The sequence below is a fragment of the Jaculus jaculus genome, chromosome 7 (genome assembly GCF_020740685.1).
Source record: "Jaculus jaculus isolate mJacJac1 chromosome 7, mJacJac1.mat.Y.cur, whole genome shotgun sequence".
NCBI classification, from domain to species: domain Eukaryota; kingdom Metazoa; phylum Chordata; class Mammalia; order Rodentia; family Dipodidae; genus Jaculus; species Jaculus jaculus.
In genome coordinates, this window is record NC_059108.1 from 22,731,110 (window position 1) to 22,747,601 (window position 16,492).

Sequence of the window (16,492 nt, forward strand, 5' to 3'; positions counted from 1 at the left end):
GAACTTTTTAAAAAAATTTATTTATTTATTTATTTGAGAGTGACAGACACAGAGAGAAAGACAGGTAGAGGGAGAGAGAGAGAATGGGCGCGCCAGGGCTTCCAGCCTCTGCAAATGAACTCCAGACACGTGCGCCCCCTTGTGCATCTGGCTAACGTGGGACCTGGGGAACCGAGCCTCGAACCGGGGTCCTTAGGCCTCACAGGCAAGCGCTTAACCGCTACGCCATCTGTCCAGCCCAAAAACTATGGGAACTTTTAAAGTTGGACCAAATGCATTGCATTTTACATCATGTATGGTTAACAGTTTATGGGGGCCAGGGTTGGAATATGGTGATTTGATTCAGGTGTCCTCCATAAACTTACGTGTTCTGAATGCTAGGTTCACAGCTGATGGTGATTTGGGATTTAAAGCCTTCTGGAGGCAGTATATTGTTGGGGAGTGGCTTATGGGTGTTATAGCCAGTTTCTCCTTGCCAGTGTTTGGCACACACTCCTGCTGATGTTGTCCGTCTGGTGTTGGTCAGGAGGTGATGTCCACCTCTGCTCATGCCATTATTTTCCCCTGCCATCATGGAGATTCCCCTCAAGCCTGTAAGCCCAAATAAACCTTTTATCCCCACAAGCTACTTTTGGCCAGGTGATTTCTACCGGCAATTTGAAACTGACTGCAACACCTGGCTAAATAGAATGCTTCTATTGCTTTCTTTTGAATTTTCAGTATTGGGCACACTGACTCCTCACAGTTAAAAATATAAGCAGACTTCCTACTCCCTCAAATCTCGTAAGCCAAGCCTCCATGGTCCACACTTCTCTCTGCACTTTAGTCTTTCAAAGTCACATCAGAATGGCCCATTCCGTTCTGCTTTATAGCATTGTCAAGTGTCTAGTCCAAAGTTCAAATTCCTCCCACAAGCCAATTCCAAAACACTAATAGGTTAGCCTGGGTTACACAGTGGTTGGGCTTATTGCAATAATGACCCCATCTCCCAGTACCAGTTTTCTGTAACAGTTACCTTCTCATTGCTTAGGGAAAAAAAACACACACCCAACCAGAAGCAGTTTATGGAAGGAGGGGTCTTATTTCCAGCTGATGGTTTTGAGGGTCAATTTCATCCTGGCAGAGGAAGCGTGGTAGATAGTCAGGAGTCCCATTTCCACACTTCAACAGGAAGGAGTAAGAGTGAGTAATCTAGCCGAGCACTGGTAAGCAGACTGGACTACAAAATCCCAAGGCCTATGTCCAGTGACACGCCTCCTCCAGCAAGGCTCCACCTCCCAAAGGCTCAACCAGCTGGGGATTAAGTGAGGTCCTAACACGTGAGCCTAGGAGGATGTGCCACATTCAGAATATCACAGTCGCCTGCCGTGAGTCAGGCTGGGTCAGAGCAAGCCTGAGCTCCAGGGGCAGAGGCAATGGGTCCTATTCCTGACCCCTCTGTTTGTTTTTCCCCAGGCCATATGTCTTTGCTTCTTTAGGTCATGTTCCTTCCTTGCCAACCTAAGGTCCTGGAAGGTCACATGAGTTGGAGAATGCGAGATTGCTCGGAGTCACAGGGACTCACAACGGTGAGGTAATGCGTTAACAACAATTACGGCCAGACCTAAGAGAAGGGCAAGTGTTTGTCTGGGCATTTCTTACATTGCTGGGATGAAACTCCCAACCAGACACAGTGTATGGGAAGTTTCATGATGGCCAAAGAAGCTGTCCCCTGTCACAGGTCCTCGCAGAGAGAAGCAGCACTGGCAGCACCGCAAGCAGGCACACTCCGGGAGCCCAGGCGGGGCTCCAGCACTTGGCCACCTGAGGGTGGAACTCATGTCCGCCCCCAGTAACACCTTAGGGCTGGACCCTAGGGTCTGCCCACAGCGACATTTCCTCCAGCCAGGCAGCTGGAGATCTAAGTTATAAGCTTTAATAAACTCCCTACTAGGGGACATCCATTCGAACTACCACATATACCAAGACCCATATAGACCATCAATTTTTCTACTTCCAGAAAAACACTTGAGCACATGGATCACTTAACTACATCAGTATGAAGCAGGAGAGGAAAAATTATGGGTCACGAGAAGGGAAAGTTTCTCCACCACCTGAGAGTCCAGTTGAAACCTCTCACCAGCCAAAAGTAAGAATTTCAGCAGAATTAATACTTGCTTAAGCTCTTTCCCTACCCAGCTATAAAGCTGCTCCTGGTTTTCTTCTATCAGATTGTAACCCCATCCGAGGCATCTTTGGAGCCATCCTATAACCTAACTTATCAAAATGAGAGGGAAAAGAGAGAACAAAAACGTTTTGGTGATATTTGGAGATGTAGATTGAGAGGCACCATGAAAGGTACACATGCTGGCATCTAACTGGAACTTTAAAAAAAAATTTTTTTTTTAAATTTGACAGAGAAAGACAGGGAGAGACAGAGAAAGAGAAAGAATGGGCGTGCCAGAGCCTCTAGCCACTGCAAAGGAACTCCAGATGTGTGCGCCCCCTTGTGCATCTGGCTAATGTGGGTCCTGGGGAATGGAACCTAGGTCCTTTGGCTTTGCTTTGCAGGCAAACACCTTAACCACTAAGCCATGCCTTCAGCCCAGTGCTCTCTCTTTTTTTTAAAAAAAGATACTTATTTATTTATTAGAGACAGAGAGAGAGGTGGGAGGGAGGGAGGAAGAGAGAGAGAGAGAGAGAGAGAGAGAGAATGAGCACACCAGGGCCTCTAGCCACTGCAAATGAACTCCAGAAGCATGGTGCCACCATGTGCATCTGGCTTATGTGGGATCTGGAGAATCGAACCTGGGTCCTTAGGCTTTGCAGGCAAGTGCCTTAACCACTAAGCCATCTCTCCAGCCCCTAATGGGAACTCTTAACTGACACTTCATTGAGAAGTCCACACCCATACCTGGGTGTGACTTATTCTTTCCTGGAGACACTTGAGAACCTCACACCTACTCTTGGGTGTGTTTTTCAGAGTCTTCCTTTATCCTAACTGTAGTGCTTAAAATCTTACCAAAATATCTTTAATAAAACCGACACACACTCTGCTCCACACTGGGTAGTCCTGAAATTCTTTTCTATGTCTTAAAGCCATAAACCCTGCATTTGCCTGAATTGAGGTCCCTAAAAGACTAAGAAAACTCCCCCAGGCTATTGAGGGTGACAGTGTGGAGCTGTGGTCTCTGGCCTCGCTTTGCTGACAAGTATACATTCTTTTAACCTGTTACCCCGCCCCACCCTGGGTATTTTGATTTAAAATGAATGAGGGCAAGCACCCTCAAAGAAAGGAATTGGCCGTGCAGAGACATGGGTCCAGAGAAGCCCATGTGTGTGGGAACACGATGAGGCAAAGGCAGGGAAGCCTGCCTGTAGGTGACATCCTGTGGGTCCACTTTGTCTCTGCTGCTGAGAGTGCTTTGAAGAGATGCTCTTGAGCCTCGAGCCTTTGGAGGCCCCTCTCATGCTGCCAGAGAACGGGTATTTGAAGAGTTTGGTGGGAACTTAGAAATGTGAGTGGATCTTTTTTTTTTTTTTTTTTTTTTTGAGGTAGGGTCTCACTCTAGCCCAGGCTGACCTGGAATTCACTATGTAGTCTCAGGGTGGTCTCGAACTCACGGCCATCCTCTTACCTCTGCCTCCCAAGTGCTGGGATTAAAGGCGTGCGCCACCAGGCCTGGCTCGTGAGTGGATCTTTAAGGGATACTGTCTGTGTGAACACAGTGGTCTTCCAGGCGAGTGAGAGGCATAGATGAGTTATTGAAAGCACCATGGTGTTTTCAAGAAGTCGGCCAGCCCATGTAAGGCCTCCCTGACTGGCCAGAGTAAAGAAGTGATTGTCTCTTCAGTGTGACAGCAGTGGGATGTCTCAACTCCTTTCTTTCCCTACATATCTCTAGCTGCTGGCATTATCTGAGCCTCCCCTCCCCATTCCCACCATTGAAGAAAGTGACAGTGTCCTACTTATTATTATTTTTTATTTGAGATAGAGAAGGGGGGGGGAGAAAGGCCAGGGTCTCTAATCACTGCAAACAAACTCTAGACGCATGCGCCACCTTGTGCATCTGCCTTATGTGGGACCTGGAGAACTGAACCTGGGTCCTTAGGCTTCGCAGCCAAATGCCTTAACCACTAAGCCATCTCTCCCGCCCAGTGTCCTATATAGACGCCCACACAGGCTGGGAATCTTGGGAAGTGCCACTGACCAGCACTGCAGCCCCGAGGATAAGAAAATGGGCTCTAGAGAATCAGAGACTGCAAAAACCGGCCTTCTTTGAAGTACTGAGGTGTTTTGCCCCCCTTCCCCCGTCACCCTGTCCTCAGGACTTTATCAGGTCACTCTCAGCAAGGAAACAAGTAAGTGTTTATTTCCTTTAGTACACGGGGGGGGGGTCCCCCTGGACTTGGACCCCAATCCGATGGCGTCTCCTGTGCTCACTAGGCTCGGCCTCGCGGGAAGGCCGGTGATGGTGGCTCGCCATGGGCGAGGTAGGGCCCGTTTGGGGACCGCCGCCCCACGGCAGCATAGAGGCCATCGCCTTCCACCCAGAGGGCTTTCTCTTCCTCCCAGAGGGCATTCTCTTCCTCCCAGAGAGACTTTTTATCCTCCCACAGGGCCTTCTCCTCCTCAAGCAGGGCTCTTTCCTCTAGCCACAGGGCCTTTTCTTCCTCCCACAGGGCCTTGTCCTCACGAAGAAGGTGGCGGTGTCTCTCCCACAAGGCAGCATCCTCTTTCCAGAAGGCCTTATCCTCCTTCCAGTAACGTCGGTACTTTTTCCAAAAGCTCTTTTCTACTTCCCGGAAAGCTTTCTCCATGTCCCAGAAGGTTTTTTCCTCTTTCCAGAAGGTTTTCTCCTCATCCCAGAAAGCTCTCTCTTCTTCCCAAAAACCCAGGATCTGGTCCCGGAAAGCGTGGATCTTGCCCCTGAAATTCCATATCTCTTCCCTGAACGCTCCAATTTTCCCACGGAACGTTTTCATCTCTTCCCTGAAAGCCCTTTCCGCTTGCAGCTTGTCGATTACTTTCTTCCGCCGAACACTGGGCGAGGAAGAGACCGCCAGTGACCGGAGGCAAGCCAACCCCATCCACTTGCTCACCTTGAAGGAAAACATCTTCCTGGCCAGTCAGAATGGTGGGGGGCTGTGGTGGAGGGCAGGGCTGGGGGCCACAGCCAGGTCAGCTGGTCAAACCCTGTGGAGACACCGCATGAAACACGTCTGTGAATATCATGCACTGGGGACTGCCCTCCAGACCTTCCTGTCTGATTTGGGAAAATTTGATCACTCTTCTCCTTGTCCCATTGGTATTGGTGAAGAACATGCTGGGTGTCGTGGCTTTGAGCTGGTTAATGCGTTCAAGGTCAAGTGTGATCAAAATAGTCTCACCCAATAGACAGTGGTGCTAACCCAGAGACTCAAAGCACACAGGGGTGACGTGGTATCCTAAGGGGGCAACAGCATCACAAATAGTTATGCTTTTCTTTTTCTTTTTAAATTAAATTTAATTTATTTAAAAAAATTTTAGAGAGAGAGAGAGAATTAACATATTAGGGCCTCAGCCACTAAAATCCAAATCCAGACTCTTGCGCCACCTAGTGGGCATGTGTGGCCTTACCTCACCTTTTCTGCGTCTGACTTACTGGGACCTAGAGAGTTGAAAGTGGGTCCTTAGGCTTCGTAGGCAAGTGCCTTAACTGCTAAGCCATCTCTCCAGCCCTGTGCTTTTCTTTTAAGTAATAGGGGACACCGTCCTGAAAGGGTTTATTTACTTAAGTCACTCAGAAGCACACACCTCCATCGTCCCCACAACCAGTTCCTGCTAGGACTCCTGTTCCGGCCATACGGTCTCTGGTCTTGATGGTGCTCTCGGGGATTTATAAAAAGCCTTGCCCATTGTATCACACCTTCTTAGAAACCCTCAGCCTCCACAGCCCAAGGATCAAGGACCAGCTGACACCTTCTCGTCCCTCACTTTACATTCTCACTCAGTTTCCCCTGGGCTCCATACAACATTTCAGTTTTTATTTTAGACACAGCCTGAATTTTCCTGTACACTGAAGTCACTGAGATTTCTCTTCTTTCATAGGAAGGGCTCAATCCTTGTTTCTCCCTTCTTTCCTGAGAGGGCCTTACCACCTCCCTGCTACTACCTGCCTCTGACTCCCCCTGTTGTTATACCTGCCACACCGCCACATCACATCACGTAACCCAGCATCGAATGCACAGCTGGGGATGTAGCTGTGGCTGGGGAGGTGGCTAGTTTGGTAAAGTGCTTGCTGAGCAAGTGTGAGGCCCTGAGTGTGGATCCCCAGCACCCCCGTAAATGGCAGACGTGGTTGGCAACCCTTGAAGTCCTAGTGCTCGGGATGGAGAGGCAGGCAGGCAGAGCCCCGGCTTGCACAAGCTGGCTGGCTAGGCTAGCTGAACTGGTGAGAGACCCTAGCTCAACAAGTAAGTTGGAGAGGACTGAGGAAGACATCTACCTTCACCTCTGGCCTCTGTGCTCACTTGCACACATGGGCATGAGTACTCACACACATGCCCACACACATATGCACATACATACTGAATTTAACTGAATATTAGAACTTTGATATATTTATTTTTATTTTTTAATTTTATTAGCATTTTCCATGATTATAAAAAAATATCCCATGATAATTCCCTCCCTACCCCCCCCAACACTTTCCCCTTTGAAATTCCATTCTCCATCATATTACCTCCCCATCACAATCATTGTACTTACATATATACAATATCAACCTGTTAAGTACCCTCCTCCCTTCCTTTCTCTTCCCTTTATGTCTCCTCTTTGATATGTTTTTAAAGATATATATATATATACATATATATATATATACATACATATATATATACATATATATATATGAAATTTTTTTTAATTTTTATTTATTTATTTATTTGAGAGCGACAGACACAGAGAGAAAGACAGATAGAGGGAGAGAGAGAGAATGGGCGCGCCAGGGCTTCCAGCCTCTGCAAACGAACTCCAGACGCATGCGCCCCATTGTGCATCTGGCTAACGTGGGACCTGGGGAACTGAGCCTTGAACTGGGGTCCTTAGGCTTCACAGGCAAGTGCTTAACCACTAAGCCATCTCTCCAGCCCATGAAATTTATTTCAGAGAGAGAGAGACAATGGGTGTGTCAGGGCATCCAGCCACTGTAAATGAACTCCAGATATATGTGCCACCTTGTGCATCTGGCTATTGTGGGTACTGAGGAATTGAACCTGGGTCCTTATGCTTCACAGGCAAATGCCTTAACTGGTAGGCCATCTTTCTAGCCCCTGGAACTTTGATCTTTTTATGTCTAGAACCTCAGGAATGTGCTGAGTTCTGCATTTCCATGCTGGTTGCTCCCCATGGGTAGCCTGGTCTACCTTCTCTCTGTCCATCTGATCCTTCTTCCAACAGCCAGAGAGGCACCTCCCTTAGGCAGCCACTTGTGGTAGCCCCTCAGCCTCAGCCTCACTGTTGCCTTTTCTGTCCCATTAGAAACATTGTGTCTATCTATGTCCAGCATCTAGCTCAATGTCTGACCAAAAAATGATGTTCCAGGGCTGGAGGGATGGCTTAGCTTTTAAGGCGTTTGCCTGCAAAGCCAAAGGACCCAGGTTAAATTCCCCAGGACCCACATTAGCCAGATACACAAGAGGGCGCATGCATCTGCAGTTCATTTGTAGTGGCTAGAGGCCCTGGCACACCCATTCTCTCTCTCTCTCTCTCTCTCTTTCTCTGTCAAATAAATAAATAAATAAATATAAAATATTTTAAAAAATATGTTCCAGGGCTAGAGTGGCTTAGCGGTTAATGCACTTGCCTGGAAAGCCTAAGGACCCAGGTTCAATTCCTCAGTACCCACATAAGTCAGATGCACAAAGTGGCGCATGCGCCTGGAGTTCATTTGCAGTGGCTAGAAGCATGCCCATTCTCTCTCTTCTTTTCCCTCTCCCTTTCTGCCTCTTTCTCTCTCTCTCTCAAATAAATAAATAAATAATATTATTTTAGCCAGGCATGGTGGCACATGCCTGTAATCCCAGCACTTGGGAGGCAGAGGTAGGAGGATTGCTGTGAGTTCAAGGCCACCCTGAGACTACATAGTGAATTCCAGGTGAGCCTGGGCTAGAGTGAGACCTACCTTGGAAAACCAAAACCAAAACAAAACAAAAAAAAATTTTTTAAAAAGATGTTCAGAAGGTTTGTATTTTGGCTTACAATCTTGAGGGGAAAAGATGGCATGGGCAGAGGCTGGGCACCACCTCTGACACAGCAGGTGGAAAACAGCAGCAGGAAAATGAGTCAAGTTCTGGCAAGGATAGGGCAGGGGAGGCTGGTTATCACACCCTTAAGCCTGCCCCCAACCACACACCTCCTCCAGCAAGGCTTCACTTCCCAAATTGCCACCAGCTAGGGACCAAGCATTCAAACCACATGAGTTTATGGGGGACTTCTGAGTCAAACCACCACAAAATGTATCTCCAAGTTTTTCTCTAGTTATCACTAAATTATCTTTGAGAAAGAGATAAAATAGGTCAGGTGTGGTGGCGCACGCCTTTGATCCCAGCACTCGGGAGGCAGAGGTAGGAGGATCGCTGCGAGCTCGAGACTATATAGTGAATTCTAGGTTAGCCTGAGCTAGAGTGAAACCTTACCTCGAAAAACCAATAATAATAATTTTAAAAGATAAAATAGCAAGCCGGGCGTGGTGGTTCATGCCTTTAATCCCAGCACTCGGGAGGCAGAGGTAGGAGGATCACCATGAGTTTGAGGCCACCCTGAGATGAATTCCAGGTCAGCCTGAGCTAGAATGAGACCTTATCTTCAAAAACAAACAAACAAACAAACAAACAAGAAGATGAAATAAATAATACAAAACATATAGATAATGCATTTATATATAAAAATATAGAATTGTCTATATAGACAGATATTTAAAAAAAACGACTAAACATGTCGATCTTCATATCATACTTGAAGATTAAGACTTATTTTTAAGGAAAATTTTACATATAATCTTATGCTTTGAACCAGTACTATACAACCTAATGCCAACTGTTACTTACTGCTTAGCTGTTTCCCAACTGGATAGGTCCTATAGCCCTCAGAGGGCTAACAGCCATTGTCACATCAGATGCCCAGTGATGCGTCCTCACCCCAACACTGCTTGCAGTGACCTCTTTGTACCTTCCCAGTTCTGACTCACAGCATGGAGGGCAAGTTGAGGTGCCAGATGAGAGATGTGTGGAAAGAAGACACCTGAAAGGGTGGAGAGACCGTGCCATCTTCTGTGTTGGATTTCCTGGATAGGGGCAGGTGGTGACTCACTAATGATTGTTACCTCAGATTCCATCGGATTGTTTGCTGCAGGAGAGGCTTCTGGGAAACCACGTTTCTAGGCAGGATTTGTATGTGATGGAGCGTTCTCTTGCTGCTCTCAACAGTCCTTGTATCTGCCTTTTGGTAGTTTGACGATGGTCTGCTGTGGTCTGTATATTTTTGTTTATCCTGCTTGAATTTGTTGGAATTCTTAGATATGCAGATTTTCATCAAATTTGAGAAAGTTTGGGCCATTTTTCAAATATTCTCTCTTTAACTGTCTTTCTCTTTTCTTTTTCTGGTATTTATATTATGCATATGTCTGTAGCCACAAGCCTATGAAGTTCTATTTATTTTTCTTCCTTTTCTTTCTGTTGTTTAGACTGCATCGTCTTGATGAACCTGTTTTCAAGTTCATGGATTCTTTTACCTGTCAGTTCAAGTCTGCTTTTGAGCCCTTCTGTTTAGCTCTTCGTTTTAAACTCTAGAATCTTCTCATATAGTAAGGCTCTTACAGTCTAGACTTCTGTAGTCTAGAAAAATTAACAAATCCATCATCTCACATAGGTACTCTTTTGGTGCTCATCAGTCAAGAATACTTAAAATCTATTCTTATTAAAATCTTGCTGGGCGTGGTGGCTCACACCTTTAATCCCAGCACTTGGGAAGCAGAGGTAGGAGGACTGAACTGAGTTCGAGGCCACCCTGAAACTACATAGTGAATTCCAGGTCAGCCTGGGCCAGAATGAGAACCTACCTTGAAAAACCAAAACAAAACAAAAAACAAACAAACAAAAAAACCTTCCTACATCTTCCTATTTCCCCCTTCCCACACCATTGTTTTATTATATTTCTGTATATTTAGCTTTCCTTATTTTTCTTTTTCTTTTGGTTTTTAGAGGTAGGTTCTCGATCTAGCCCAGACTGACCTGCAATTCACTATGTAGTCTCAGGGTGGCCTTGAATTTATGGCAATCCTCCTTCCTCTGCCTCCTGAGTGCTGGGATTAAAGGCGTGCGCCACCACGGCCGGCTTTAATTTTTCGAGATTCCACATATAAGTGAGAGCAACCATGTGTTTCTGTGTGTGGCTTATTTTACTTAGTGTAATAACCGGCAGACTCACACATGTGGCATAAGATGTTTTACTCGTTCATCAGTGGACTCTATCTAGAATTTCTTCAGAAATTTCCATTGTGTCTATAGAACTTCTTTCCTTTCTCCCTTCCCTCCCTTTCTCCCTTCCTCTTTCTCTCTTTGTTTCTTTCTCCCTATGTAGCCCAAGTTAAACTCAAAATCATTACTCTGTCAAATTCCTGACTCAGCCTCCTGAGTGCTGGGATTACAGGTAAATGCCTCCGCACCTGGCTTGGTCCTTGCATATGCAATATTCATCTCCTTATTCACACTTTTTTCTTAGTGATGCATGATTCTCATGTTTTCCTTTCATTCTTTAAACATTGTTTCTTTCCATTCTTTGGCATACTTATAATAGCTGATTTAAAATCTTATTCTATCTTCAAGACAATGAGAAAAAAATAGCTCAGTAAGTCTCATGTTTATACTTCATCAGGGACAGTTTGTAACCAATGAGAATAACTCAGACAGTAATAGTTTCTATCGACTGCTTTTCTCCCCTGTGTGTGTCCATTATTTCAAATGACTTAGAAATTTCCTTGAACATTTCATATAATATAAATTTAGTCACGCCTGTTAGTGCACACTTGTAATCCCAGTGTAGGAGGCTAAGGCAGGCAATTGTGAGTTTGAGACCACCTTGGGCTATATGGTAAGACTCTGTTTCATTAATAAATTAATAATATAATATAACTCTGTCTTTATTATTTTTAATTTTTTAGTTGGCATACAGGGATTGAGGTATCATTCATTGTGTCATTTTCAAATATAATTTTTTTAAATCCTTTTTTATTTTCACAATTTTTATTAACATTTTCCATAACTATAAAAAATATCCCATGGTAATACCTCCCCCCCCCCGCACTTTTCCCTTTGAAATTCCATTCTTCATCATATTACCTCCCCATCTCAATCATTGTACTTACATATACACAATACCAACCTATTAAGTACTCTCCTCCCTTCCTTTCTCTTCCCTGTATATCTCTTTTTTAACTTACTGGCCTCTGCTACTAAGTATTTTCCTTCACACACAGAAGCCCAATCATTTGTAGCTAGGATCCACATATGAGGGCGAACATGTGGCACTTGGCTTTCTGGGCCTGGGTTACCTCACTTAGTATAATCCTTTCCAGATCCATCCATTTTTCTGCAAATTTCATAACTTCATTTTTCTTTACCACTGAGTAGAACTCCATTGTATAAATGTGCCACATCTTCATTATCCACTCATCAGTTGAGGGACATCTAGGCTGGCTCCATTTCCCAGCTATTATAAATTGAGCAGCAATAAACATGGTTGAGCATGTACTTCTAAGGGAATGAGATGAGTCCTTAGGATATATGCCTAGGAGTGCTATAGCTGGGTCATATGGTAGATCAATTTTTAGCTGTTTTAGGAACCTCCACACTGATTTCCACAATGGCTGGACTAGATTGCATTCCCACCAGCAGTGTAGAAGGGTTCCTCTTTTTCCACATCCCCACCAGCATTTATGATCATCAAATATAATTTGTTTTTATTGATTCACATTGTCCCTCCACATTCACTTTTTAAAATTGAGAACTCTATTATGTGAACATATTGTGTGCTGGTAATATTTCCATCAGGTGTACTCTTTCATTCCCTCTTCCCCACCCCATTCTGCTGAGGGCCCTCCTCAGTGGGGTTATCAGTATTCACTGTGAGGTCATGAAGGCACCAGTCAGTCTCTGTGGGGAAGACAATGTCTCAGAATCCACCTTTCCACCCTGTGGCTCTTACATTCTTTCTGCTCCTTCCTTCTGTAATGACTTTGAGCCTTGGAGGGCATGTTATGTCTCCTTTAGTACTGAGCTCTTAGCAGCCTCTGGTTTTCTGCTTTGATGAGTTTTGAGTCTCATCAGTGTCTACTGTCATCTCCCTGGAGGAGGTTCTCAGGCTGGCAGTGAGACAGCACTTGTGTTTAGTCCTCCACTTTCTCTGTACTGTTTCCCTGGGCCCGGCAGATGTGATAGAGATCTTGTGCTAGACAGTCAGCTTTCTTTTCTTGTACTGATGGGTCGTGGGTCTCTATTTCCTGCCATCTGTGAAAAGCAGATTCTCTAACCAAGAGTGAGAGTGATATGGATCAAAGGGACTAAATGCAGAATTTAGAAGAGTTTTTGTTGGGTATAGCCTCTCCTTTTAGCCAAAAAACAGTGGAAGCTTCCCTCTAGTGTCTGTGACCTTCCAAGCCATAAGCTTCTGACTTGGTTCTCAGCACCAAGTATGAATTCCCTCCCACAGAGTGGGCTGCACATCAAATCAGAGAGTAGCTGATTACCTCCATAGCCTGTACGCCACGATTGCACCATTGTGTACATCTTGCCTAGCTACTTAATTTTTTAGCTTGCAGAATCCACTGTTTGTACATTCTGTTGGTGACCATTATTCCCCAGTATATATTCACTTTTGGTTACGGTTCTACTTTATGGATTTTATCCACATTTGCTCTTCCCCCTACATACATATAGAATTACAAGCTAAGACCTACATAGCAGAGAGAACATGTGGTATTGGTATTTCTGAGTTTGAGACACATTACTTACTGTAATTCTTTTTAGATACATCCATTCTCCTGCAAATTTTATAAGTGTATTTATCTTTACTACTGAATAGAATTCCATTGTGTCTATGTACCACATTTTCATTATCCATTCATCTGTCAATGGGTTTCTAGACTGATTCCAATTCTTAGCTATTGTAAATAGAGCCACAATAAACATGGAGGTCTAACTATCTCTGTAGCACAATGTGGAGTCCTTAGAATATATTACCAAGAGTGCAGCAGCTGGCTCATATTGATTAGAGACCTGGGTTTATAGGATTAGATCTCCACAGAGATTCAGAACACCCGGGCTTGTGAACCTCAGCTTCAGGTCCTTGTCCAACTTATCAAAGAACTGTAAAACTTGAACACAGAGAAGGCATAATGGGGGTACTCAGGGTTCAGAAAAGTCCTTGAACCCCAAACCCTAGGTTTGTTTCTAATTTTAATCAAAGAATTGAGTTTTAAAAAGGAAGAATGAGAAGGATAATTATTAAATTATTATATTTATTGAGGGAAGCACAGAGCCAAGGAAAGGCACCCATGTGGCTATACATCCCATTTGGAGGGCCTGGGAAAACCATGGAAGGAAAAGAGAAAAAAAAAGAAAGTTTGAAGAGCTCCTGCCCTGTGGGAAGCTGGAGGGGATAAAGAGCCCACATGGAGAGTAAGCGCTAAGGGGGTCTCTCCTTGGCCCAGTAGAGGAAAAACTCAGAAGCAGCTGGACGTTTCCAAGGCAACTCCGAGAGCCTGTCCTCTGCTTGCAAAGGTATTTGTAACCTTATGGTGGTAGGTAGGCTTTGCCTTCTGGCTCAGGTGAATCAGAGGGACAGCTGATTGGTTAGGGCTAGAGGCTGTCTCAGGAAGAGGCTAGCCAAGTTCTGGAGTCAAAGCTTGACCAGCCACAGTGTAAAGACCTTCCTCCCAAGAGTGGCCCAGGTTGCTTATGGGAAAAAAAGGTCTAGGGAACTAGGCAAGAGATAAGAATCCAGATCATCCTTTAAAAATTTTTTTTTGTTTATTTATTTATTTGAGAGTGACACAGAGAGAAAGAAGCAGAGAGAGAGAATGGGTGTGCCAGGGCCTCCAGCCACTGCAAATGAACTCCAGACGTGTGTGCCCCCTTGTGCATCTGGCTAATGTGGGTCCTGGGGAATCGAACCTCGAACCAGGGTCCTCAGGCTTCACAGGCAAGCGCTTAACCTCCAAGCCATCTCTTCAGCCTCAGATCATCCTTTGATCTGTAGCGAGTGCAGATTTTCCTGCCTTTTTTACTTTCAGGAGCCCAGTCACCCTAATTGACTACTCCCTCTCAAAGAGTAAATTATGAGAATTTATTAAGGATACTGTGAAAAGAGGAGAGTAGAAAACAGCAAGAAAAAGGAATTTCTGGAAAGTTCCAGGGAAAAATTTCCCTCAAATGAAGAATAGAAATCTCAGGAGCTGGGGTAAAGGAAAGGAAAAGTAGAAGGGAATAAGAAGGGTAGGGAAGGGGCTTACACGGGTGTTTTGGGTTCATTTATATGAATGATACATCCAATTAGAATGAGCCGCACCATTCTGCCCAGGTGCATAGGGAGAGAATTGATAGGCTGGTGGGCCCACCCAGGAGGAACTCTCACTTAGGAAGGGCCCACCCATGTGTGCTAAACCGGCACGAATTGGGGAAGAAACCGGAAAACTATTGAGGAGGGATTAGGAAGTACAGCTATCTTGGATGAGACTAGATTAGACATGGGTTCAAGTCCCGCCAGGGCAGACAAGGTGGCATCCATCTTTCCGTGGACCAGTCCCTAGCTAACTACTTAGTGGGAAGGAGCTCTGACTCTATACCATGCCTCCCTCGGGAGAAGAAACTCTGACTGCAGCCGGGGAAGTGGGACAGTGATGGCTCTGACTTCTTCAGGTCAGATAGCAGAGGTGGCAGTCAGAGCTCCTCAGCAGAGCGTGTCTCTGAAGGCCCATGATGGAAACTGGTCTATCTCATCACCATCTGTGTATAGGTCCTTTGGCTTGGCCTGTTATTTTGAAGCTGGTGGAACATTTATAACAGATAAATGGCTAAGAGTGTTATGATTATCACCAAGGCAATAAAAGAGGATCTTATCCTGTTGGAAGGAGGCATAAGTCAATGTCAGAGCTTAGTACTGTAAGCCTTAAGCGTGTGACCAAGAGAAGTGGATATTTGTACTTAACACCAGGGAGGCTTGTTAGCCGGAATCTCTATTTACATTCTAATACTGTTGGCTTTACTCTCTTGCTGGGTTTTGGTTTTTTGTTGTTGTTGTTGTTTGTTGTTATTGTTTTTCAAGGTAAGGTCTCACTCTGGTCCAGGATAACCTGGAATTCACTATGTAGTCTCAGGGTGGCCTTGAACTCATGCCGTCCCTCCTACCTCTGCCTCCCGAGTGCTGGGTGGGATTAAAGGCGTGCGCCACCACGCCCGGCTCTTGCTGGATGTTTAAAACCAGGTAGTTGCCAAAATTTAAAAACACAGTGTTTTTGATGCCCCCGTGTGGCTCTGTAGAGCAGCACTGAGGGACCAGGGAGGGTCTGCGTGGCTCTCTGCTCAAGTGCGCCATCTACTGGGGTGAGTCGGGGCTGCGCCGAGCGTGTGGCTCCCCTTGGAAGCGTCCTCTGCGGCTGCATTTGCAGACTTGGCCTTTCCTGACCCCTAGGTCAAGGCGAAGGTGAAGAGCTGGCCCCCTTGTGCGTTGATCCCAAGTGTGCGCGCACACATTTTCTTCTAAATCTCCTGGCCTCGCTCTTGTGTTTTGCCTTCTACGATTTCGTGCCTCTTTCACGGGCTTTTCTCTTGGAGTGTTTCCTAACTCCGTCCTCCCATTTCCTTTTTTTCCAGCCCGCCAAGGAGGGGTGAACTCCATTTCTGTCCCTAGTCTTTCAATTAGCCTTCTCCCTGGATCCTAATTCCCTCTGAGTCGGCTTCGTAATTTCTCCACCAATAAACTCAATAATTCATAATTTACCCTATTCAGAGTGTTTTCTCACGGTTTTGTTTTTGTTGTTAAGACAGGCAAGAACTCCATGGTTGTGGATCGATCACAGGCTGGGGACTCCCCTGAACCCCAGAATCCTGCACCAATATTACACTTGATCTGCTTGTTCCCCATTTTTGTTGTCGTTGAGTCAGAGGGCCAGGTCTGTCTCAAGAGAAGGAAATCTTGGGGAACACAATGAATTAATTTTAAGCCAGCCTGGACCTGAGGCAGGGGAGCACTTGACCCTGAACTCACAGCCAACTTGTAACATCGTTAAGCAGCACATGACTGTCCAGGTAAGCCAGATGCACAAGGGGGCGCACGCACCTGGAGTTTGTTTGCAGTGGCCGGAGGCCCTGACATGTCTGTTCTCTTTCTCTCCGTCTCTTTCTCTCTCTGTCTTCACTCTCAAATAAATAAATAAATAAAATAAAATAAAAAATTAAAAAAATTTACATTGCCATG

The 16,492-nt window shown here is 45.4% G+C and overlaps 1 protein-coding gene across 1 annotated transcript; it reads right to left on the reverse strand.

The window, feature by feature from the left end:
• Positions 1-4,422: 4,422 nt before the first annotated feature.
• Ccdc70 (coiled-coil domain containing 70) lies at positions 4,423-5,097 on the reverse strand. Its single transcript, XM_004660041.3, has one exon. It carries the CDS (start codon positions 5,095-5,097, stop codon positions 4,423-4,425), a length of 675 nt encoding a protein of 224 aa, XP_004660098.2.
• Between the last annotated feature and the right edge of the window lie 11,395 nt (positions 5,098-16,492).